The sequence below is a fragment of the Engystomops pustulosus genome, chromosome 1, assembly GCF_040894005.1.
Source record: "Engystomops pustulosus chromosome 1, aEngPut4.maternal, whole genome shotgun sequence".
In the NCBI taxonomy this organism is placed as follows: domain Eukaryota; kingdom Metazoa; phylum Chordata; class Amphibia; order Anura; family Leptodactylidae; genus Engystomops; species Engystomops pustulosus.
In genome coordinates, this window is record NC_092411.1 from 152,107,165 (window position 1) to 152,131,330 (window position 24,166).

Genomic DNA, 24,166 nt, shown 5'->3' on the forward strand with positions numbered 1-24,166 from the left:
ATTCTATTCTATGTTCTGCCCTATGCAGCGTGGAACTGCATAGACTATAAAGTCTGCATACATGTGTTCAGCTGCTACACTGGTTACCATGGAGAATTCCCAGAACTCCAGAGGAACAAAAGAAAAATGGAAGAGAAAGCTTCTGCTGTTGAACAAATGAGTCGTGCAACTAGATGACCAATGCTGAGAGTTTCGCTATTACTGACAGCCAAGAAGAGGTTAAAAAGGTGGCGTACATCTTATAAAAAAACATTGATGCTCATGAAAATGTACCAGTGGAAGCTGGCAAGAGTCAGTTACCTAGCAACAAGAAGTCGTGTTTGCTGCTTAGTGTGTACCTGCCTTCCTACCCGCACTTACCTCCCAGAGGTATTGTAATTGCGGATGAAAATGGAATAAAAAAAGGGACACAGCATTTTGTGGAGCCTTTATGTTGTTTAAAATAGATGACATTTGTAATAATTAAAGTGGATCTTGCACCTGGATCTGCTGCCTTGTAATAGACAAGCATTTTATGGGACAGGCTGGCTCTCCTAAGTCTGAATGGTAAAAATAATGGATAATATAGATTCTCCCAGTGTTAGACTGGAGTGGCTGGTGCACTTTGTACCTGATACTATGGCAGAAAAGTGGGCCAAAATTCTGTTGGGTTAGCATTATTTTTGGTGCACAGTTTTATTGCCACAAAGCCATGCCCCTTTTCATAGGCTAAAACTAATATAAAAGAAAAAATCAGCTCACCCAACCATCATAGCATACATAGGTACAACGATATCCAAGCAAAGAGCATCTTCGGTTCAGAAGCAGGATACATAATTACAAGAGAGATGTCTAGCTGGGAAGTAGTTGGTTGTAGTAAAACAATTTCCTTTATTTTTAGAACTCTAAAAGCATGGATACAACATGTATACAACAGTCAGGTATATAAGAACGTAGATTTCAGGCTATGCGTTTTCATATGCCACTCCCTTTGTTGTCCTAGTCATAGAAGGGCAAACTGAAAACTGTCTAAATGCTTGATACATGTGGTGCTGACAGTTATTTAATGCAAATTAGAACCTAATTCTGTCCTAAATAGACTCTGACTGTTTCTCTTCTGGAGCCCCAGTCATTAGCCTGCTGCCTAGCCCTTGCCTCTGATGGTTTTTCTTATGTGGTCCCAATCATTAGCCTGCTGCCTAGCGCTTGCCTCTGATGGTTTTTCTTATGTGGTCCTGGTCATTAGCCTGCTGCCTAGCACTTGCCTCTCATGGTTTTTCTTATGTGGTCCTGGTCATTAGCCTGCTGCCTAGCACTTGCCTCTCATGGTTTTTCTTATGTGGTCCCAATTTTTAGCTTGCTGCCTAGCCCTTGCCTCTGACGGTTTTTAATGTGGTCCCGGTCATTAACCTGCTGCCTAGCTCTTGCCTCTGACGGTTTTTAATGTGGTCCCGGTCATTAACCTGCTGCCTAGCTCTTGCCTCCGATGGTTTCCCTTATGGGGTTCTGGTCATTAGCTTGCTGCTTAGCCCCTGCCACTTACTGTTTATCTTATTGGGCTCCCGATCATTAGCTTGCTGCCTAGCCCTTACTTCTGACGTTTTTCTTATGGGGTACCAATCACTAGCCTGTTGCCTAGCCCTTGCCTCTAACGGTTTTTCTTAGGTGTTTTGTCCAGTGTCCATTTTAGGATATGGTCAGAAGTCAGAGTCATAGATCATATAATGGCATATTTGATAACTAACACTAACACCTGAGTCAGAAATTCCTGAACTAGAAATTCCTATAAGTTTGTTCAATGCACATAACAGTTGTATTTTTCGGACTATAAGGCGCACCATCAATAAATTCCTGCTAAAACATCTAGGTTCATATATTAGACGCACCTGATTATAAAGATGAATGACCAGCAGGTGGCAGACATGTGCACAGTTCAAGGCAGCTGTTGTCTGTAAGTCAGTTCATATATAAGGCGCACTGGACTATAAGGCGCACCTTTGATTTCTGAGAGATTTTTTGTGCGCCTTATTGTCCGAAAAATACAGTATGTATTATACATATGTAAAAAAGTACAGATTTAGTTTATAAAGTGGAATTTTTATGTTACATTCTGCACAGAATATATGTGTGCAAATGTCTATACCTAGAAAGTCATCTATTTAGACAGCTCGTTCTTTAAAGAAGCATAATAAGTTCCTGTATGTTGAACTGAGTTGTACTGTACTGTAGAACCTTGTAGTGTAGTGTTTTATACAAAATCATGCAGTTCAATGCAATGTATGAGTAATCTCACAGGTAGGTTTATCTTTGAGGTCTGTGGGGTATGGACTGTGTGGTGATAAGATTTCACTGGTCCAATATTTACCCAGAAAAATATTCCAAACATTATTGTTATATGCATGATGCAGGGAGTCCCTGTGCTGTTGTGCTGCCCGTCTCTACCACGTCTTTGTTAGTCTATAGTGGCTGGCGCTGCCCTGTTGGTCTCTGTTAGTATATACAGGTCTGGCACTGCCCTGTTGGTCTCTGTTATTATATACAGGATAGAAATTATGGAACTCCAGTCACACTGTTAAGTAATCTTTGAATTTATTTTAACACAAACTCCAATTGTGACGTTTCGGTCTGTATTAGACCTTCATCAGACTCAGTTTGTCTTATGGAAATGGGGATCAAGGTGGTGGCATGTAGCTCTGGAGCACCGAGAAGCAGGAATAGCGGTCGTAGCCGCTCTGGGATTACTTAACAGTGTGACTGGAGTTCCATAATTTCTATACGATACGGGGTTGGGACCCTCTCCAGAGCACCTGAACCCTCCATTCCTAAACAGTGTGCAGCTGAAATCAGAATCTCACATTATATACAGGATGACGCTGCCCTGTTTTCATAACAACTGATTGCTGCCTCCTCCTGAGTTCATCGGTAAAAGGTGATCTAATCCAATATACTGCCAGCAATGTCCAAAGTATCAGTGCTGTATTAAAACACTTACATGGTTCTTTAGTGATTTGTATTACCCCTTGGTCTGTTCTCTAAAAGAGTCAAATGATTGGCAAAGTGACTACATTATCAACAATGGATCTTACCAAATGCAGGCGATTCGGGCGGTCGCATGATCGCCCGAATCACCAACAGTCTATTTGGCCCCGGGCGGCGGCCCGAATGCCCACTGCTGTCTTTACTTTAGTCTATGGCAGAGCGAGGGAACAATAAGTTCCCTGCTCGTCCATAGACGATCGGATTTTAGCAAAGATGGCGGCGTCCTGTCGCTGCGGCGCATAGTGTGACGTGGCAGCGACATCATGGCGCCGCCTGTAGCAGGGCGCCGCCAACTTTGTTTGCATCCACCCTGACACCGCGAGGGAGGATGAGGACATCGCGCATCGGGGGAACGATGGAAGGTGAGAACTCACCGGCCACTTTATTAGGTACACCTGTCCAACTGCTCGTTAACACTTAATTTCTAATCAGCCAATCACATGGCGGCAACTCAGTGCATTTAGGCATGTAGACATGGTCAAGACAATCTCCTGCAGTTCAAACCGAGCATCAGTATGGGGAAGAAAGGTGATTTGAGGCCTTTGAACGTGGCATGGTTGTTGGTGCCAGAAGGGCTGGTCTGAGTATTTCAGAAACTGCTGATCTACTGGGATTTTCACGCACAACCATCTCTAGGGTTTACAGAGAATTGTCCGAAAAAGAAATAACATCCAGTGAGCGGCAGTTCTGAGGGCGGAAATGCCTTGTTGATGCCAGAGGTCAGAGGAGAATGGGCAGACTGGTTCGAGCTGATAGAAAGGCAACAGTGACTTAAATCACCACCCGTTACAACCAAGGTAGGCAGAAGAGCATCTCTGAACGCACAGTACGTCGAACATTGAGGCAGATGGGCTACAGCAGCAGAAGACCACACCGGGTGCTACTCCTTTCAGGTAAGAACAGGAAACTGAGGCTACAATTTGCACAAGCTCATTGAAATTGGACAGTAGAAGATTGGAAAAACGTTGCCTGGTCTGATGAGTCTCGATTTCTGCTGCGACATTCGGATGGTAGGGTCATAATTTGGCATCAACAACATGAAAGCATGGATCCATCCTGCCTTGTATCAACGGTTCAGGCTGGTGGTGGTGTCATGGTGTGGGGAATATTTTCTTGGCACTCTTTGGGCCCCTTGGTACCAATTGAGCATCGTTGCAACGCCACAGCCTACCTGAGTATTGTTGCTGACCATGTCCATCCCTTTATGACCACAATGTACCCAACATCTGATGGCTACTTTCAGCAGGATAATGCGCCATGTCATAAAGCTGGAATCATCTCAGACTGGTTTCTTGAACATGACAATGAGTTCACTGTACTCAAATGGCCTCCACAGTCACCAGATCTCAATCCAATAGAGCATCTTTGGGATGTGGTGGAACGGGAGATTCGCATCATGGATGTGCAGCCAACAAATCTGCGGCAACTGTGTGATGCCATCATGTCAATATGGATCCAAATCTCTGAGGAATGCTTCCAGCACCTTGTTGAATCTATGCCACAAAGAATTGAGGCAGTTCTGAAGGCAAAAGGGGGTCCAACCCGTTACTAGCATGGTGTACCTAATAAAGTGGCCGATGAGTGTATACATAGGACTATAAATATAGTTATTTATTATATAGGGCTGTATGCAGTCATAGGGGGGCTATATGCAGTCATAGGGGGGTGTATGCAGTCATAGGGAGGCTATATGCAGTCATAGGGGGGGGTGTATGCAGTCATAGGGGGGCTGTATGCAGTCATAGGGGGGGGGTGTATGCAGTCATAGGGTGGCTGTATGCAGTCATAGGGGGGGCTGTATGCAGTCATAGGGGGGCTATATGCAATCATAGGGGGGCTGTATGCAGTCATAGGGGGGCTGTATGCAGTCATAGGGGGCTGTATGCAGTCATAGGGGGGTGTATGCAGTCATAGGGGGCTGTATGCAGTCATAGGGGGCTATATGCAGTCATAGGGGGGCTGTATGCAGTTATAGGGGGGCTGTATGCAGTTATAGGGGGCTGTATGCAGTCATAGGGGGGCTGTATGTAGTCATGGGGGCTGTATGCAGTCATGGGGGGCTGTATGCAGTCATAGGGGGCTGTATATATTTATTATAGGAGTTTCTATACAGTTATAATAGGGGTATGTATATAGTTATAGGGTGTGTGTATAGTTATAGGGGGACTATATATAATTGTTATCGGGGGTGTGTGTATAGTTATAGGGGGACTGTATATAGTTATTATAGGGGGACTCTATATAGTTTATTAAATGGGGACTCTATATAGTTTATTATATGGGGACTGTATATACTTATTAAAAGGGGACGTATGTAGTTATAGGGGGCTGTATGCATTTATAGGGGGCTGTTTGTAGTTATAGAGGGATTGTATAGTTATTATAGGGGAGCTGTATATATTAATTACTGGGGGAGCAGTATACAGTGATTGATGGGGGAGCTGTATATAGTGATTGCTGGGGGGAGCTGTATATAGTGGTTGCTGCGGGAGCTGTATATAGTGATTGCTGGGGGAGCTGTATACAGTGATTGCTGGGGGAGCTGTATACAGTGATTGCTGGGGGAGCTGTATACAGTGATTGTGGGGGGAGCTGTATACAGTGATTGCGGGGGGAGCTGTATATAGTGATTGCTGGGGGAGCTGTATACAGTGGTTGCTGGGGGAGCTGTATACAGTGATAGCTGGGGGGCGGTATATAGCGATTGCTGTTCCCTGTCTGGACTACATTTAATGAGGGCCCCCACCATATTTTGCGCCCAGGGGCCCCCACCAACCTTAATCCGGCCCTGGGGATGATCCCCTGAACACTATGCAGACTCCTAGAGCAGGACCTCCAACCTGTCTCCTGACAGATGGTGAGCGAAATCTAGACCAAGCCCAGTCTCCAGAAAGCAACGAAGACCCAGAAAGCAAGGAAGACCCAGAACTTCAGCCGGGGCTTATATTCAGTCTGAGGTTACTCAACAACATCCAATGACAGACCCTGAAAATCTTAGGATGAAACATTTGTTGCTAACATAGCGTAAATATAAAATGTTAACCCATACAAGTCACACAGCAGTACATATGCATACATAAGGAACAATGCTGGTTTCTGCCACTTTGTAGTGTTGCATAACTTTTGGTTACATATCAAATAATGCAGTAAGATGGGGAATAGGATAAAGCACTGCAGCTTGGCTAAGGAAGGATTAATACCTGAGTTGCTGGGACCCATGGGGTGATCAGTCTCAACTGAGTCCACACAGCATGAACACCAAGTCAATTTAGTAACAGCCTAACTCCAGGACATTAAACACTCATGGCAATAAATGTAGAAACCTCCTTCCAGTTTACGCTCCAAAAGCATTTAATTTCTGCTTTAAGAAGTAAATTTCTGTCGGAGATCAGGCAAAGGAGGACTACGGTCATTAAAGGGCATACAGGAATACATGGGGGTGTAACCTTACAAAATAGCTTTGCAACATGATATTGTTTTATTTCACAATCTAAAACACGTGTGCCTTTTGATGTATTGATCTCTGCTCAAAATCAAATCATTATAAAGTTATGCATGCAAAAAGTCACCCCGGAGCCATATGCAAAGGGGCATGACTTTGGCAGTTAGGACACAGCTTGGAGGAGAAGATTGCCAGTGTACATGAAGAACCAGAGGAAAAAAACTGAGATAAGGGTAACCCTGCCATTGACCCTGACTCCAAGCCTTTGGCCAACGTACCAGCCTTCTGAGAAAGAGAGGGAAAGCTAGTCTAGGCACCTGAGTTTGTTCAGTAAAAAGGGTAACTGTTTACTGCAGACCATGACTCTCTGGACTTATTTCCCATTGGGGTGCACCCTGCCTTACCAGCCCTTCTGGAGACCAGCAACATGTGGTGACACCTCGATGGTGCCTGGCAAACCCAGCATAGCATTGCAATGTCAGTAGAATAGAAGTATGCATGGGCCTCTACCAGGTGCCTGGTACAGAATGTACTCTTCTTTGAGGTCACTCCTGAAGTCAGTTTGGGGGGGGGGGTAGATGTACTTCAGATGCCATCTTGAATAGCTTCAGGATAGAGCTAAAAATATAGCACTGTCATGTCCATAACATTGTAATGCACAGCTCTCCACAGGTTAAATCCTAATAATTGTCATATGTCATAATTGTATTTGTCTTAAAGCAACTGGCAATTGCACAGTCACTTTGGTGTTCACATTTTCTTAATTCCCAATTTCCTTTTCTTTGTCCTGTACAGTTATTTCTTTCTCAATGTAGTTTAGTAACACAACTCCCTTGTGTAACCTGAACCGTTGACAGACAATTATAAATGCACACAACTTAAGAGGATGATCGATTTGAAACTCATCACTAACATGGATCATCTCTTCACCATAATAGTAGCCCTTGGCATATTTCAGGTGGATGGAGGTGAGTATTATTATGCAAAAAGCTGGTTTAGTTAGTAGTAAAATTACTGACATTATGCACTTGGAAGCCTATTAGATTCAATTTATTTCTGTTCAATATTCTGTGATACACAATGATATAAACAATAGATGATACAGGTTAGTGGAAAATCAGAACTGGTAATAATAGGGATCTAATTCTAGAGTTCTAGGTTGTTTTTCTCTTTGGGCATCAAAAATCCTTATTTTTTTCATTACATTCTAAGAGTCAGTTGTATTTTATATTGGCACATTACTGGGATGTGTAAGTTTATTAATAGGTTTGGGGAAATAAAAAAACATCAATTCTGCCTTTTTTCTTTTATCTGTTTACGTTTTTAATCTCTGTATAACAATGCCAAATATGCATTTTTTCATACTTGCACAACAATCCTTTTTCACTACTTTCCAAGAAGTTTTCCATAAATCTTTCCTTTTTTGTCACATTTTAGGGTATGTATAACTTACTGCATTATTTTTATAAATGGGTAAAAAATATGCAATAGTTATTTTTATAAATCGATAAAAAAATGCAATAGTTTTTTTTACCATGCAGCATAAATGATTTATATTGAATATATATCATTTTTAATATTTTTTTTAATCTAAACTTTGTTAAATGTTTTTCACTTTTTAAAAGACTCTAAGGGGGACTTAAAGAGAACCATAACCATATTTTACCCCATTATGCTACTAGCACTCTCAGGTAGGGTATGAAATGTCCTTTCTAGAAATCCCTATTTTATGTGAAATGTCTCTCATTTACCTATAAACATCTCCCCCAAAGTCAGGCAAATATGACTCTTCCGATCCTATGTTCATGTGAGGTGAGTCAAGTTTAGTGGTTGCGGAGTACTGTTAGTCCAGAAACCCCTATTTTCTGTTCTATAGTACCTAGAAACATGCTTGTTATGTTACATTAAAGATAACAATCTCATCTTTCGGATCAGGGTTATGGTTCCTGTAAGTCCAGTTTTGTAGCTCACAGAACCATACACCTTATGTAATCTTAAAGATGAGATTCTTGTCTGTAGGTGCTGTAGAACAGAAGTTTTTGAAGTGATACTTCCCCTGCAACCACTAAACTTGACTCATCTAATGTGAAAATGGCATGAGAAACGTCATATTTGCCTGAATTTAAGAGGTATTTTTTTCTTGTAAACAGGAGGGAGATTTCAAATAAAAGAGGGAATTCTAGAAAGGACATTTCATCCCCTCCCTGATGGGGTCGGCAGTTTAGTGGAGTAAAACCTGGTGTCCCTTTAAAGCCCCAATCATTGCATAGATGATTCTTTGGAATAGTTAGGAATCTATGCAGTAATGACAATTATTATGCCACACAAGTAGCATGGCCTGCAAATAAAAAACTATTTAGGACCCTTGTATGCCCTCCGGCCACCATGGTAACCCACTATGGGATTGGTTACAGGACTATTTTATTTATAATGTAAAGTTGTAGAAGTAAGGTAGTCAATTTTCTTTTTCAACACTATAATTGTCTGAGGAAAATAAAAGTTAATGCTTTATATTTTTGAGGAAGGGCTTGAAGTGTAAATTGAGTTCTTAATGCTTTTCAAACTATCTATCATTTACTGTATATGATGTCTGTAATTTTAACAAACTGATTGTCTTAGGAAATTTTCATACTGAAATTGTTGGAGGGAGGGAAGCTGTTCCTAACTCTCATCCCTACATTGCGTCTCTTCAAATAAGACGGCAGCATTTCTGTGGGGGATCCCTCATTGCTCGGCAATTTATAATGACAGCTGCACACTGTCTGTCAGACACGTAAGTAATTTAACAAATAATGGCCTTTCATACTGGGGCTTTGGATTCATAGGGACAGATCCAGGCAATGTGTCACTTGCTTTGGGTATGCAATGCCCTGCTGAACCCCATGAACCATCTTTTCACTACATTGCTAAAAACACTTCCCCTTCTGTATTTTTTTTCTGTAAGTTGTTCCATGAAATTTGCTTGGCAACGAAATGCTGAATTTTCCAGTAATGGCTACAGCCTACCATCCCCAAACCACATTACATTATGGTACAATATAAATATCTAATGCATCTTGATTACTTGTCACATTGGGAGTGGATGTAGCTAATTGTGCTCTTCACTCCGACCCAATGGTATCTCATAGAAAACTTTAGGGATACTGTCACAATAGGGGTGAAAAAGTGGGATTCCTGAGCCTCCCACAACCTCTGTACCTGCCTACTCCCACAGCCTTGCACTAAACCACAGGTGGCAACTGGGCAGCAGTATCTAAGTGCACAGCAACAGAACTGAAGACAAACACATAAAACTTAAAGGCAAAGTCAAACTAACTAGGTCAGAAGTAAGATGGTTACACGGTACAGAGTCAGCAAGCAAAAGAATGAAACAAGCAAAAGTAAGGGTATCAAGAATAAGGCACTTAATGATCAGACAGGTGAATATAAATGAAGGGCCTGTACACCACCCCTGCATATGATTGCTCCAGCCACCTGTCGCTCCAATTGACACTTGTGACACCCCCCCTGCTCAGTGAGGAGCTTGACTGTCAATACAGCCTCAAGCAGATCGTAGACCCAGGTGTGGTCACAGAAACACTGCAGAAAAAAATCAATTAAGGGAGTTCTGACTGGTACACTTGGTACCCCTGCTGTCTTCCCCTGCCCCCCCCCCCTCCTTGTCTTTGCTGGCTTGATTATTACCATTCTTAGTTTTTTGCTTTATATAACATGTTTTGCACCTAATGTTTTCCCTTATAAGGGGTTTCTTATCTGGTTCTTGTTTTGTCAAAAAATTATAAAAAATAATAAAAGCTGAATAGTATTTTTTCTTTTAACACTTAGAAACCCAAACCAAGTTACAGTGGTATTGGGGGCTCATTCTCTCCGTAGCAGCGAGGCTTCCAGACAAACATTTAGAATTGCTAGAGTTTTCGAAAGTGGCTTTAATCCACAGACCCTTGAAAATGATATAATTATTTTACAGGTGAGAGAGAAGCAATACTTCTATTTACAGGAGACAACATTATTTAATAGGCTAACGCTTTAAGCAATAATTGACTAATGAATGTGTGTTTTTGTTTTCTCTTCTTCACGAAGCTTGATCGGAGAGTAACTTTGAACTCAAGAGTTAATTTGATTGCATTACCTCGGGTCAATGAGACAGTCCCTGCTGGAACCCAATGTATCACTTCAGGATGGGGGCGATTGGGGACCCAGGCAAGGATTCCAGACCGTCTTCAGGAGCTCAACGTCACAGTGACCGGAAGCGATTTATGTCGTCGCAACAACATATGCACCGGAGTATTCATGCGACAGGCTGGAATATGTTTTGTAAGTAACAAAAGGAAACTTAACTAAGATTCCCTCTGACCACTGGAATTGGAAATCAAAAACTTATCAACATTTTTACGTATTGCTGTTGATATGATTACAAGTATGACACATCAATTCGACTATTTAGCATATTTATTGGGTCCTAACTACAAATGGTGCAGAAATTGTACACAGACATGGTCCTCCATGTCTGACTTGAACTAGTATGCGGTGAGTGTACTTAATATGACGCCCATATTTTAAGGATATGGACACATTTGTATCACATTTTAGTTTTATTGAAGAGCATCTATAGTCCAATCAAGCTAATTTTGTTATCAGTTCTAATCAAACATTCTCCACTGTTTGTTTTCATATCTGTATGCATGCACATGCATTCACTTTCACAATATCCATCAGACGGACAAAAGCATCACTGCCTAAGTTTAAATCTTTACAACCAAATGAAATAAAACTAACAAAAACTAAAAGTGAATCTTTAATCAGACATTACTACTGAGTAGGGAGTGAGCAGTCTGCACTGCATGAAAAAAAATGCAAACTCTGTAAGACAAATGGTTGAGAATTTTTAACTGAAAGAAATAGTGATAAATTAAATTCAATAAAAAAAAGATCTTTGATCCAAAAGCATCAAATTCATATTTAATTCATTGAGAACACATTAATAGGTCAGTGCCCAAATATTTACTTCCCTTCTCTATACAGTGCTGATTTCGGTTCCCACATTATTACATATTGCATCCATATTTAATGCCCTACTACTGTGTCCTAAAGATAGTGTCTCTATGTGTAGTGTACAGCAATAGGAAAGCCTTGATTATTGGCATCCTGACAAGTGCCATATTATATTAGAAAAAGTTTGAACTTTTTATGAAACATTGCTTTGCTTATATTGCACTGACCAGACAACACACTGTTCTAGAGGTGACACCCTCTGCTCATATCTACTTAGGATGCATGGTACCATATACAAAGAAAGGGTGGTGCAAAAAAGGTCTTATCCCATACTATTTTCTACATAATTGAATGGTGTTGTTAATGGTAACATATCACCATAGAAATGTAGGTATATCTGGCAGTATGTGATAGAGCAGATGGGTCTGAGTAGATTGTAGAAAGTGTCCTATCTGCAGGCAGTATGTTATCAGAAAGCACATTAATATACTGATACTTTCATTATATCAGTGTGCATACAAAGACAGCTGTCAATTGCTGCCTGCAATAGTTATATGAATGTGAAATTACTTGGTTTTAATGCACACTTTATTTTTCAGGGTGACTCGGGGGGACCTCTGGTGTGCAATGGGGTCATTCAAGGCATATCTTCTTTCATAATCGGAAGCTGTGGAAATGGGGTTGCACCTGATTTCTTCTCTCGAGTCGCTCTCTTTCGAGACTTCATAGATCGCTCCATAAGTGGCTGACAAGTTCAGAAAGCTCCTTTCTGCCCCACTAGAAAATTCAACAATTAAACCATGAACCCCCATTATGGGGCATTACATAGTTTATATCATTTGACCTCATCATAACAAGATGTGTATTTCAGACTTGTTTCCTCAATAAATACTTTGTTATCATGTTATGTCTGTTTCCATTTTCTTAACTACCTTCAATAAAAAAATGGTATGGAATCCAGCAATTTGCAGCAATCCTAAAATGTCTAACTCTTGTTAATTGTTCAATATATCACTGTAGAGTGTACAACTAGGGGAATAATGTTAAAACATAGCTTTTATTCAATAATAAATTGAAAAGGAGATTTATCAAGGCTGGAATGTCATAGTCCCAATTCTCGATGCAATGCAATTAATTGCAACTATTTCCCTCACTACACCACCTCCAAGGAAAGGTAGCGTAGAGTGGTGTCTAATGGGCCTTGCCGGGTCACAGAGTGGGTCCGTGCCAGTACACTAGCTATAGCCTACGCCAGATCCTAGCGCAGTTCAAAATATGAGTTCAAAATATGCAGATAAAAATGATACCTCCCAAGTAGCTTTGAGGTATGTTTTTAACTGCACATTTTGAAATCTAGATTTTACCCTTTTATTTATAGGTGGTCACCTACTTAAGGACTCCCGAATTACAGATGACCCCCTCTGCCCACTGTGACCTCTGGTGAAGCTCTCTGGATGTTACTATAGTCCCAGATTGCAATGATCAGCTGTAAGGTGTCTGTAATGAAGCTTTATTGATAATCCTTGGTCCAATTACAGCAAAAAATTTTAAAACTCCAATTGTGACTGTGACAATTTTTTTTTTTGTCTGGATCTACCATATAAAATATACAGTTTCGACTTAAGAACAAACCTATTTTGTATGTAACCCAGGGACTGCCTGTATTATTACATAAAAGCAATGTTGTGACATAGTTTGTTATTCTCCTACTCATAGACCCTACAGTGATATATTTCAGTTCATTCTGTAAATGTGACAAACCAGTGCTCCCAATTCAGGAATAGCCCTAAACATGTGTCTACCTCACCTGGACCTCCTCCTGCCTCCCATGATGCCCCCATGTTCCTTCTCCATGGGAAAACCAAAGAAAGCTGAATACAGTTCTCAGCTATTTCCAGGACAACCACAGACAGGAAATCGAACAGCAATGTACCTGCTTTCCTAAACTTAGTTCTAGCAGTCTGACTGCCACCATTCACTATGCAGATAGTATTAAATGTATCAAAAGCTTCAGATTTTGCTGAATAAAGGAATAAAAGACATTTAGGACAAAAAGTGAGTAAATGAATCCAGTGTGATCAGCCGAATATTGCATAAAAACACCAACTTTATTTGGGATACAATGTCCATTTCATAAAAAAACCATAATGTAAAAAAATGCCATGACATAAGATTATCAGAATAAAATGTGCAGCAATTGCCGGCCAACGTGTTTCCAACACTCTTACTCATGGCTGAGTAATTTATGGACATTGTACCCATAATACGCTGCGCACGCTGGATTTATTTACTCACTATTTGTTGAATCGCATTGGTCTGTTCAGGATCCGAGACATGGACAAGCTGGACTCTACATCGGCTGAGCTGCAACAATCTACTGCAGGCTACTTCTCATTTAAGACAAAAACTCTGTACACACGACCGATGTCCGCCCAGGAAAAACAGACGGGGGAGATGTATCAATCTGTCTATGCCAGGATACTGGAGTAATGCTCCACATTAGCTGAGGGTCTTAGCCCATTTTAACATTAGTTTTCTGAAACGGGGGTTTGGCCTCAGTAAAATGTTGGTTGGCTTCGACAGACAATAACCCATGTACCACAAAATTCAGTCTGTGCACCATAAAATTCAATATAACGGCACAGGAAACTAGACCAACTAATCTGAGGTGAAAAGTATGACTCACCAGTCTTAGGAATCTTTCACACTGGTATTGTTTTCATATTGGCTTTTTCCGCTGTCCGTGGCAGAAGTATTGTCGTTGTTTATCACTGATGCGGATTGCGGAATGCAATAAAAGTCTATGGCTCCGCAAAAAAAAATAAACTAATGACAGGTCCATTGTTTTAATGATGAGGCTGGGAAACCAGTTGTTATGTTTTCTAACCAATGGAAAAAAAAGTTGTTGTTTTTTTTTCATAAGCAAAGACAAATAAGAAGCAAAACAGATTATATTGCACCAGATTGATCATCCAACAGCCAATATATTGGCCAAGATTTACTGAGCCAGTTTTCTGTCAGACTTTGCACGTTCTTTTATGTGCAAACTGCTTGCAAATATAGTTAAGAAGTGTCCACACCACATATGTGTCACACACAACTCATTTATGTCGTGGCTGCACTATTCCCGATGCGACACAAATTGTTGCAATGAAAGGGCCTTTTCGTTGCACAGTCAGATCGTGCACCACATTTAACATGCAAAGTCCGACAGAAGTGTGTTGCACCACCTATGTTAAAGGTGCATCAAAAAACAGTTGGTGCAGCCTGTTGGAGGAGTGCAGGGAGTGCCAGATTGATCCCACAAATCGCACCCTGCATACTTCACAGGTAAACTGCCCATTTTGCACTGTTTTTAGTAAATGTGGCCTATTGTTTAATCTGGCTCAGCAGAGAACTATCTAGTTCTACTCTGCACTAGTCTAAAAACTGACATATTAATACATCTCCCCTTAACTGTGTACTGGCTGGATATCACAGACTGAGCAGAGTGCAGGGGATGGGGCTCAGTGCATCACAGAGATATATGATGCAAGGAATCCCTTCTTCCCTGCAAAATAGCAGTGCTGAATTGTAACAACGACAGAAGATTTTCGCAGACTACAAACGGTTGTGCCGGCCTTAGTACTGAGTGTGAAAATAGAAGCAGAGTTCTTTTTAGGAGGCATGTCTTTAGGTGGACCTTACAAAATAATGCAGCACCACAACTCTACACAGTACCTCAATTACACATTAATCATATGGTACTGCTACATACTGTGATTACTGACAGTTCTGATGAAAAGCTCTTTAATTAACAGCAGCAGAGTATAACAATATATTGTGTTAAAGGATCCACTATTTGCATCACTTAAATTGTAACAGTTGGAATAGGCATGGTTAACATGGTATTATTATGCATGGTATTGTTTATCCATTGTTTATAGGGGTAAATGAGTGTATATATTCCTGGACGTCTTTGATTGCCGCAGACGCTGAATCCAGAAGACACTATAGCTGTGGCCACTCCCTCACATATCAATGGTCCGCCACTGTCACCCTGATAAATAGAAAAATGTAAAATAGTATATATCATTTATACTTATGGCATAATATAAGGCATAAACAAAAAGTAAAGAGTGTATGGAGGGGCACTATTAATAGTCCGCATTCACAGGTTATATGTGCAATCTGAGTATAAACAGCCTTTCTCGCAGGAATGACAAGATTTGTATTTAATGTGGTGCACTAACTGATAAGGATAGTCCGTGTACAGTTATCTTCTAAGATTAGCAAAGTAGAAGAGAAGAAAAGTTGGCACTCACCAATTCTGTAAAAAATTCTTCTTTATCCATTCATCTTTAAAATCTCTGCTTACACAACAGGATAAAGAGTTGATGGTAGGGATGCGTTTACAGGGACGAGTTGTTTCGAGCTAGTCCTAGCACTTCATCTTGCCTTCAGGTTCTTGCCTTTAGGTTAAGGCAAGATGAAGTGCTAGGACTAGTGCAAAACGAAACACATCCCTACCATCAACTCTCTCTCTTGTTTCCTAGGCCAATTTTTAAGATGAATAAAGAAGATTTGGTGAGTGCCAACTTTCCTTCTTTTCAACTTTGATAATATTTGGCATTCTTTGTTGATCACAGTCTTAACATTTATTTATATAGGGCATAGGCCCTATAAAGTGAAAAATATTTTTTCCATTTCTCTATCATCCCATTAGGTTCATAGTCTTTCAGTATAAGTTTATGGACATGTTTATGGAAGATTTCCTATTGTACACACTAAAAGGGGCATTTATTTTTTTTGGCACAGGGCCCGTGTTATTTTTTTTCAGTGGGATATAAGTTTGTGGAGCAAGAAACTAATGAATTAGTGCTTGGACTAAAAGGTTTAGTGCTCCCTGGACCAGCTTTGAGCTTCTATCTTTTTGCGCCACAAGCTGTGCCAAAAAAATGTGTTGGAAATATAGAAGCACCGGAAAACTGGTGGATTCACAAGCGGCGCCAAAATTTTGCGTCCAAAAATAGAACAGGTTGAGAATGTCAGAAAACACTAATATGTGGCACCAGTTTTCCATGATAAAGGCCATAATTTATGACCCCCTAAATGCGTGCCAAAATTGAGATGTGACCAAGCCTAAAATATACAACATATTGCATAAAAAAAGGTCAAACACAAAAGTTTCAATGTGACACATTTCTAGTTAAGCTCACCTCACATGAATCCCGTTTGCTGTCCCCCGCACATATCATGTTGGTGGTGATATCTCCATAATAGTAGTCCCGACGGTTGCATGTCTGTCGGCTGATCACTGGGACCAATACTTCATGTAACGTGTCTGGTTTCTTTCCAGTGCGCTTGATTTTTCCCCAGCCAGCGACCAGACAAGGTGTTTTTTCTTCTATCTCAATATCTTCCATTTGGTAATGTAAAGGACTTACTGATTTGCTGAGTGGAACCTTGACAGGTAGCTTTGTAGAAAAAGAATAAGCATAAATGTATATATTTCATATCTGTGTAGTTTTTTAAACTAGGGTAAACTTGAGTGACTGTTGTATCTCCAAGTTACCATACCCAAGGTGTAACCATGCAAATTTCAGACCATCAGGTGGTCTACACTGCCAAATATGCTATTTGGCGAAGTGTATTTGACGGTTATGTTAAATAACATAAATAATTTTAGTAATGTTTTTAGAATTCTATTATTTATCATTAGAGTAATGGAGAGATTTATGCGTACCGTACATGTCCTAAACCTGGACCTTATTTCCAAGGCACTGTAAAAGAGAACATAGGGGGGCACTGCACTTAGACGGACATTTGCAGGTTTCTGGCAAAAGATTGCGCTTTGCACAAAGGGGAAAGAGTGTGTTGCAGGGGTCTTGTCCGTATGAATGCTGGGGTGGTGCTCTAGCTTGGGTAAAGCAATAGTGGCATCAAAACAAGTGTTCATAAGAAGAGAAAAAAAGCTGGCACTCACCCAGTTAAAACTTCAAGGCTTTATTTCTTCAAGATAAAAGAGACATCGTTGCGGGAGGGAAGAAGTATGTACAGCAGGAGCCCACAAAAAAGGCGACGGTCCGTTTCGCGCTGTAACAGCGCTTAATCCTGTTACAGCGCGAAACGGACCGTCGCCTTTTTTGTGGGCTCCTGCTGTACATACTTCTTCCCTCCCGCAACGATGTCTCTTTTATCTTGAAGAAATAAAGCCTTGAAGTTTTAACTGGGTGAGTGCCAGCTTCTTTTCTCTTCTTATGAACACTTATTTCCAAGGCAATCACAAAATCATACATGAAAACTCTTAAAATATTCCATCAGATGCCATATCAGGAATATATCACTCTATACGAGTACATTTTCTAATGGTCATGCTTAAAGGGAACCTGTCACCAGGACTTCATTTTCACTAAAGACAGATTATAAAAGCCCATAACACCTGCAGTGCAAATATGCCTCTCTGCCTTTTTTAATTATTTGCATTACAATATAATTGTGTTTTATAACTTACTCTTGCATCCTGACAAAATCCTGGGGTAGTCACAGAGGCTGGGCTTTGGTTTGGATGCATTTCAAAAAACAACATGTGACTTTTCTGAGCTGCATGCTGCCTCCATCTTTGTGCTCCTCTACAGCTTGTCCCTCCTCCAATGATGTCCTCTCACCAGGCTGTGACCTCTGAGAAGGAGCAGGAGGGAGGAGCTGTACAGGAGCACAACGGTGGGGGCTAAGACCTGAGGAGGGAGTAACAAAGACAAGGCACATGTTGTTTTTTGAAATTCATCCAAACCAAAGTCCAGCCCCTGTGACTACCCCAGGATTTTTTCAGGGTGCAAGGTAAGTTAAAAAACACAATTATATTGTAATACAAATGCTTAGAAAAGGCAGAAAGACATATTTGCACTGCAGGTGTAATGGGCTTCTGCAACCTGTCTTTAGTGAAAATGAGGTCCCTGGTCACAGGTTCCCTTTAAGGTATGGATAACTTTATAGTAAGTACTGGCCTTACCTTCAGAAGAAGTAAATCATGGTGCTTGGTAGTACGGTTATACTGAGGATGTATAATCTGGATGTCAATATCATAAACTAACTTTTTAGGGTCAGACAGAGAAATAGCTCCCAGGACAGCTTGCAGAGTTTTATTATCACTGGAAAAGAGAGGTTGGCTTGTTATTTTATCTTTACTGACATTTTCTTAATATAATTTATAGTCATTTGATAATTTATAGGCATTACCAGAGCCTACCCATGCTGTAACTTTGCAAGCTGTTACACAGTTTAAGCTGTGCAAGGAGCACTTCCCACTCCCACTGTGTGCTGAATCTGCTGTAGTGAGATTACATCAGGTAAAGCAAGGGGAGAAGTGCTGGAAGAGCATGGGGGAGGGTGGGGAAGTGTAGAAACCTGTAAATCTAAAGCATGGGGGGGCTTTGTAAATTTGCTTATGTAAAAAGTAAGGAGGCCATGGATAACAAATATAATAAGATTACCACAGTGACAGTGCCTGGGTATATGAGTAAGTGTCTCTGGTTTATCATGCTTCTTTTTCGATGCAAGATTTACATGTGGAAAAACTTTATAACAATGAAAAATGTGAACAGCTCTCCAACCGACTCCATAATCAGCTGAACTTCAATAAAGGATTCACTATGCCACAGGACTATGACTGCCTGGACTGCATTTAAAAAGGAAGAAAATCCTGACATTGTGGCTAAATCTTCTTTGTGTATCGATTCATATTGATAATTGGCATGTATGTGTCACCACTGATGCATTTCGGGAAAGATACAAATTAAGTGCCCTTAATCTTAAAATGATGCGGCTTAATATGTGTTAGAGATTTTTATCTGGGGCTCAAACACCCTCCCTCCCCCCATTTCATGGTGACGAACAACTTCTGCCGCGTGGTCTGCAGTTCCCGCTGGAGATCTGCTGTCTCCGGTAGCGGGGACCTATGTAAGTATGGTCCGCTGCCCTCCTCCACCTCCCCTTCCCCGCTCACCTTCCCCGCGTTCCCCGTCGCGTCTCGGCGTCGCGTCCCGTCGGGTCTCCCCCGGACCTCCGCCACGCCCCCGGACCCCGCGCCTTATAGTCCGATGCGCCTTATATATGGAATTATTACATATATAAGGCGCATCGGACTAATGCGCCTTATAGTCCGGTGCGCCGTATAGGGCGAAAAATACGGTACATAAAATGAAGTTTGAAGCATGACATTAACTGGACAGTGCTTGACCCCCGGCGTGACCCCTGGCTAATACTTAAAATGACGGACAGTAGTTAAGATGGTGTCCGAATCCAGTGCGATCTCCTTAACAATATGTATCTTGCCCTTGTCCTGCTTTGTTCACTGGATGGAGAGGGGTGTACAGGCATTACAGAATACAGGGGTTTCATCTATTAACATCAAAAAATAATCTTGCAATCTCTTTGTGTTTTTCTGCTTGTGAGTTTGGTATTATTACAACACATTTTATCTACACTTCAGGGTAAAGTCTAAATGATCACAACCATTATCAGAAGATAAGCACAAGTGTTTACCTGTCTGGTTTACAATGTGCAGCGCTCAGTACCCACTCATCAGAGATTAGTAGTCCACCGCATAAGTGGCTTCCATCCAATTGCAATGACACCATATACGGTCTAGAGTATATGGCGGACTCACTTCCCCCAAGGATGCGACCACGTGGGGCACACTCTAACAGGAAAGAAAACAAGGGATTATTTACAAATATGGTATTTAAATATATGGTATTTAAAAGTGTGGTATTTAATTGAAGTTATTACACTATTATGCTTTTGAGGTTGTGTCTTGAAATACCTTGTTATTTTTATATACTTTTTCCTCTGTGTTTTGGTGAGTTGGCTTTCCTACCCCCTTTCAAACCTCAGAGCTATTGCTCATTTAGTCAAACAATTCTTCCGACTTTTTACATTATGGAATCCTATATATGTTCTCATGCCTTTGTGCGAGCTGTGCTTCCTAACAACCTGTCGCTATAGTATGTCAATTCAACTTTACATAAAGAAAAGTAACAGCACCTAGTAATATAAACATAACAAACTGCAATCACAATGTAACACAGCAAAAGACTTAAATGTTCACTAGTATGGAGACTGCTACACCACATACGGTTCAAAACAGAATTTTTTTTTATCAGTAATACATAGACACAATGACATATGATATATATAGATAGATAGATAGATAGATAGATAGACTTACCATAACATGTACTACACAGGAGGACTACCAAAGCAGACAGAAGTTTGGGCACAGCCATGACGTATTGCAGGTGTAACTCTCTCTGACTATTCCAGATAATCTTCCCAGTATATATAATGCTGTGGTATCTCCCCTGCCTTATCACACCTTCCTTTGCTGACAGTATTATTCTCTATGTAAACAGGAAACTATGAACAATGGTAGAAACTGTGGATGATGTTTTAAAGAAGCTTATTTCACAGAATCTGCATAGGAAATCTCCAGTAAATTAGGAATTTCATCTGAGGATGTATATGTATACAAAATGATATTTCCTGCTTTTGGACATTAAATTTCCAGGAGCTTGGACATATGGGAGGAATTCATTAATGTGTCACCGGCTCTGACAGTGCAGAGTTGGACAACACTAGTCATTGTGATGATGAATTCTGGTAAAGTTTAATGTTGTCAAGTTCTATGTTAGACTTGGTCTAAAAGCCTTGATAAATGTGTTCAAAAGCATTTAGACTGTTTTGTGGCGCAAATCCACCAGAAATCTGGAGCAGGTGCATTTATGAATTCTCCAATAAAGTTTATCACTGACCATAATAGTTTGACTCTGTTCAGAAATCCATTGTAAACACAGCACACACCACTCTGTAGCAGATATTGAAAAAGGTCTTTTAGGCCAAAATGTCTGTAAAAGTATTATACCCTAATGTCTGATATGAAAATGTATGTGTTTTATTACCATGCTATAAAAAATAAAAATTAAAAAAGTAAAAAAATTATATTAAAAAACCTAAAAATTCAAATAATTTCCTAGAAGTCATATAAATATAAGTAAACAGTAAAATCATAAACACATTAGGTATTGTCGCATCCGAAAATGCCCGATCTATCAAAATATAATAACTGTTTATCACTGCGTTTATCCCTGTAACCGAAAATAGTGCCCAAAGTTGTAAATGGCACTTTTTTGCCATTTTGAAAAATATAAAAAAATTAATCAAAAGGGATCAAAAGGTTGCACAGTCCTAAAAATAGAAGCATTGAAAACGTCATCAAAAGTTTCAAAAAAATTACACCACCCACAGCTCTGAAAATATGAAAAGTTATTAGCACCAGAAGACGGCAAAATGAAGAATTTTATTTTTGTACAGGAGTTTTTAATTTTTGTACATGTATGAAAACATTATAAAACCTATACAAATTTGTTATCACAGTGATCGTACTGACCCAATGAATGAAGTAGACATGTCATTTGGGGCGCGCAGCGAAAGCTGTAAAATCCAAACCCACAAGAAATGGTGCAAATGTGTTTTTTGATCATTTTCACTATGAAGTGCAATTTATTATGCGGAAAACAAGCCCATACACAGCTCTTTACATGGAAAAATAAAAAAGTAATAGATTTGAAAAATAAAGACACAAAAATGAAAAAGGGCCTAATCCTTAAGTTGTCAGCCCTGGCCTCCATTTTCCTTAACTCCCTCTTTAATGTTATACTGCCCTCCTCTGTATTCATTACTTTACAGAGCTTAGTATCATCCGCAAATATTGAAAATCTACTTTGTAAACCCTCTAAGAAGTCATTAATAAAAATATTTTTTAAAAATTGGCCCTAATACTGACCCCTGTGGCACCCCACTGGTAACGGCAATCCAATCTGACTATGCGTATTAATGAAGACTCTTTGTTTTCTATTACTAGGCTTACCCAAATTACCCACAGATTTTGCCCTAGTCCCAGTCTCATTTTATGTACCAACCTTTCATACTGCATTGTATTAAATGCTTTTGAAAAGTCCAGATACACAACATCCACAGCCTCCCCCAGGCCCAATCTAGAACTTACCTCCTCATAGAAGCTTATCAGATTAGTCTGACAGGACTGGTCCCTAATAAACCCATACTGATGCTGGGTTATAAGGTTATGTACAGTTAGATACTTTCTCCAGAACAGAAGTTACACTCACAGGTCTTTTGTTTCCTGTTTCACTCTTTGACCTTTTATTAAATATTGGCACCACTTTTGCTGTGCGCCACTCCTGTGGAAGAGAATCTGTCCTTAATGAAACTTCACATTTTAGAAATAATGGTCTGTTTATCACAGTACATAACTTATGCAGTACCGAGGGCGTTATGCCATATGGGCCCGACGAATTGTCCACTTTAGTTACAGATCTTTGAATGTGGGGAGTAAAAACAGAAACAGAAAAAGGGCTTCAGCAGGAAGGGGTTAAAAAATGCTGCAGTAATATAGAATATGGGGGTTATGGTGGTTTGTCTCAAATATGCTCTGTTGTAGCCGGTCTGAGTGAGTAGGCCTTTACTTTAATGGTTTGTTTTATAATTAAAAAACTGCGGTCCCGCGGCCACATATTTGTTGGGTTTCCCGACTTTTCCGGGATAGCGCCGGGGATTGTGTTGCACACGATCAGATTGTGTCGCAATTGCGCTGGCTTTCATGTGACACAAATTGGAGGGTGGGCCGTTGGACGGTCCGACGGAGTCGGATTAAGCGCGGGATTTAACATTTAAATTTGTGTCGCAAGCCCTATCACTTACATGCACTGAGAAGAAGGTGGTGAACTCCGGCGGACCTGAGCGGGGAGCGACACATGTGGGATATCGGGCGCAGGATCTACATGCATCGCGACACAATGCATCATCTTCGGGGAACGCACCTCGGGGATCGCTACTCAGATGGGTAAGTAAATGTGCCCCACTGTTTTAGGTACAAGTCTGGGACCTAAAAGATAACAGAAAAAGCCTGTACATGAAGGGGGAGATGCGGCGGCATGTGATAGAGGTCACATTCACCCCTGTCCAGCCAGATACATCAAGAAGCTTTGGTAAAGCTACGCACAAAAAATTGCAATTATTTCTAAAACTACTCCAAAAACTGGCACAGAAGCCAATCTCCCCTTACATTTTTATAATATCATCATTACTGGGTTTTCTCTTATCCCCCTGCAGAAAAAGGGTCTTCAGCTACTACAAACATCTGAAAACTATAATCACTGCAGTTATCATAGATGTGTGTTTGTCATTTGGGAACGATGTATGCATGCCTCAGTTGAGAAAGCCCCTTTGAATCAGAGGTATGCCTTTACCTTTAATAGAATCAGCATAATGCAGACTTAGTTCTTATCACAGAAATAACACATTTCATGAGTAATCCCTTCTTCAGATAATGAGATAGTGAGAACAGATCTCATTATCAGAACTGGGAACAAAATATTCCGTGCAACTACCTTTATCTATCAGTTCTCTATTACATACATTTTGCTATATAAAAGCTTCTCCGCTTTTTTAATTCATTTAGGTCTGTGGAGAGTTTTCTAGGCAGATAGAAGGTGTAAATCAGCAGTGACATCATCTATTAAAGGTAATGATGGTATTTTCTATAGAGAGGGGAGACGTTGGCGCAAAGTCGGGGGTCTATATGAATAAATGGTATGGCATAGGTGTCGCTGCTGGTATAATATGAGCCGCCCGAGCTCATAAAAGTGTACAACACAA

General features: G+C 40.5%; 2 protein-coding genes across 2 annotated transcripts; one reads left to right on the top strand and one right to left on the bottom strand.

Moving 5' to 3' along the window:
* Positions 1–7,299: 7,299 nt before the first annotated feature.
* LOC140064410 (myeloblastin-like) lies at positions 7,300–12,359 on the top strand. Its single transcript, XM_072111286.1, has 5 exons — positions 7,300–7,428; positions 9,080–9,233; positions 10,286–10,427; positions 10,541–10,774; positions 12,052–12,359. The coding sequence occupies exons 1-5, from the start codon at positions 7,347–7,349 to the stop codon at positions 12,199–12,201; spliced, it is 762 nt and encodes a 253-aa protein (XP_071967387.1). The 5' UTR covers positions 7,300–7,346; the 3' UTR covers positions 12,202–12,359.
* Positions 12,052–20,809, bottom strand: LOC140064403 (serine protease ami-like). The gene is made up of 5 exons (XM_072111275.1): positions 20,661–20,809; positions 19,976–20,132; positions 18,444–18,582; positions 16,651–16,908; positions 12,052–15,491 (listed from the first exon to the last, which is right to left on the bottom strand). The coding sequence occupies exons 1-5, from the start codon at positions 20,716–20,718 to the stop codon at positions 15,303–15,305; spliced, it is 801 nt and encodes a 266-aa protein (XP_071967376.1). The 5' UTR covers positions 20,719–20,809; the 3' UTR covers positions 12,052–15,302.
* Between the last annotated feature and the right edge of the window lie 3,357 nt (positions 20,810–24,166).

Excerpts from the sequence above, each read along its gene's own strand:
- LOC140064403 (XM_072111275.1), bottom strand. The coding sequence starts at position 20,718 with ATGGCTGTGCCCAAACTTCTGTCTGCTTTGGTAGTCCTCCTGTGTAGT. Across the intron at positions 18,583-19,975 it reads GCACATTGTAAACCAGACAG|TGATAATAAAACTCTGCAAG; the intron begins GTAAACACTTGT and ends TCTCTTTTCCAG. Across the intron at positions 16,909-18,443 it reads ATGATTTACTTCTTCTGAAG|CTACCTGTCAAGGTTCCACT; the intron begins GTAAGGCCAGTA and ends TTTTCTACAAAG.
- LOC140064410 (XM_072111286.1), top strand. The coding sequence starts at position 7,347 with ATGATCGATTTGAAACTCATCACTAACATGGATCATCTCTTCACCATA. Across the intron at positions 7,429-9,079 it reads CATATTTCAGGTGGATGGAG|GAAATTTTCATACTGAAATT; the intron begins GTGAGTATTATT and ends TGATTGTCTTAG. Across the intron at positions 10,775-12,051 it reads GACAGGCTGGAATATGTTTT|GGTGACTCGGGGGGACCTCT; the intron begins GTAAGTAACAAA and ends TTTATTTTTCAG.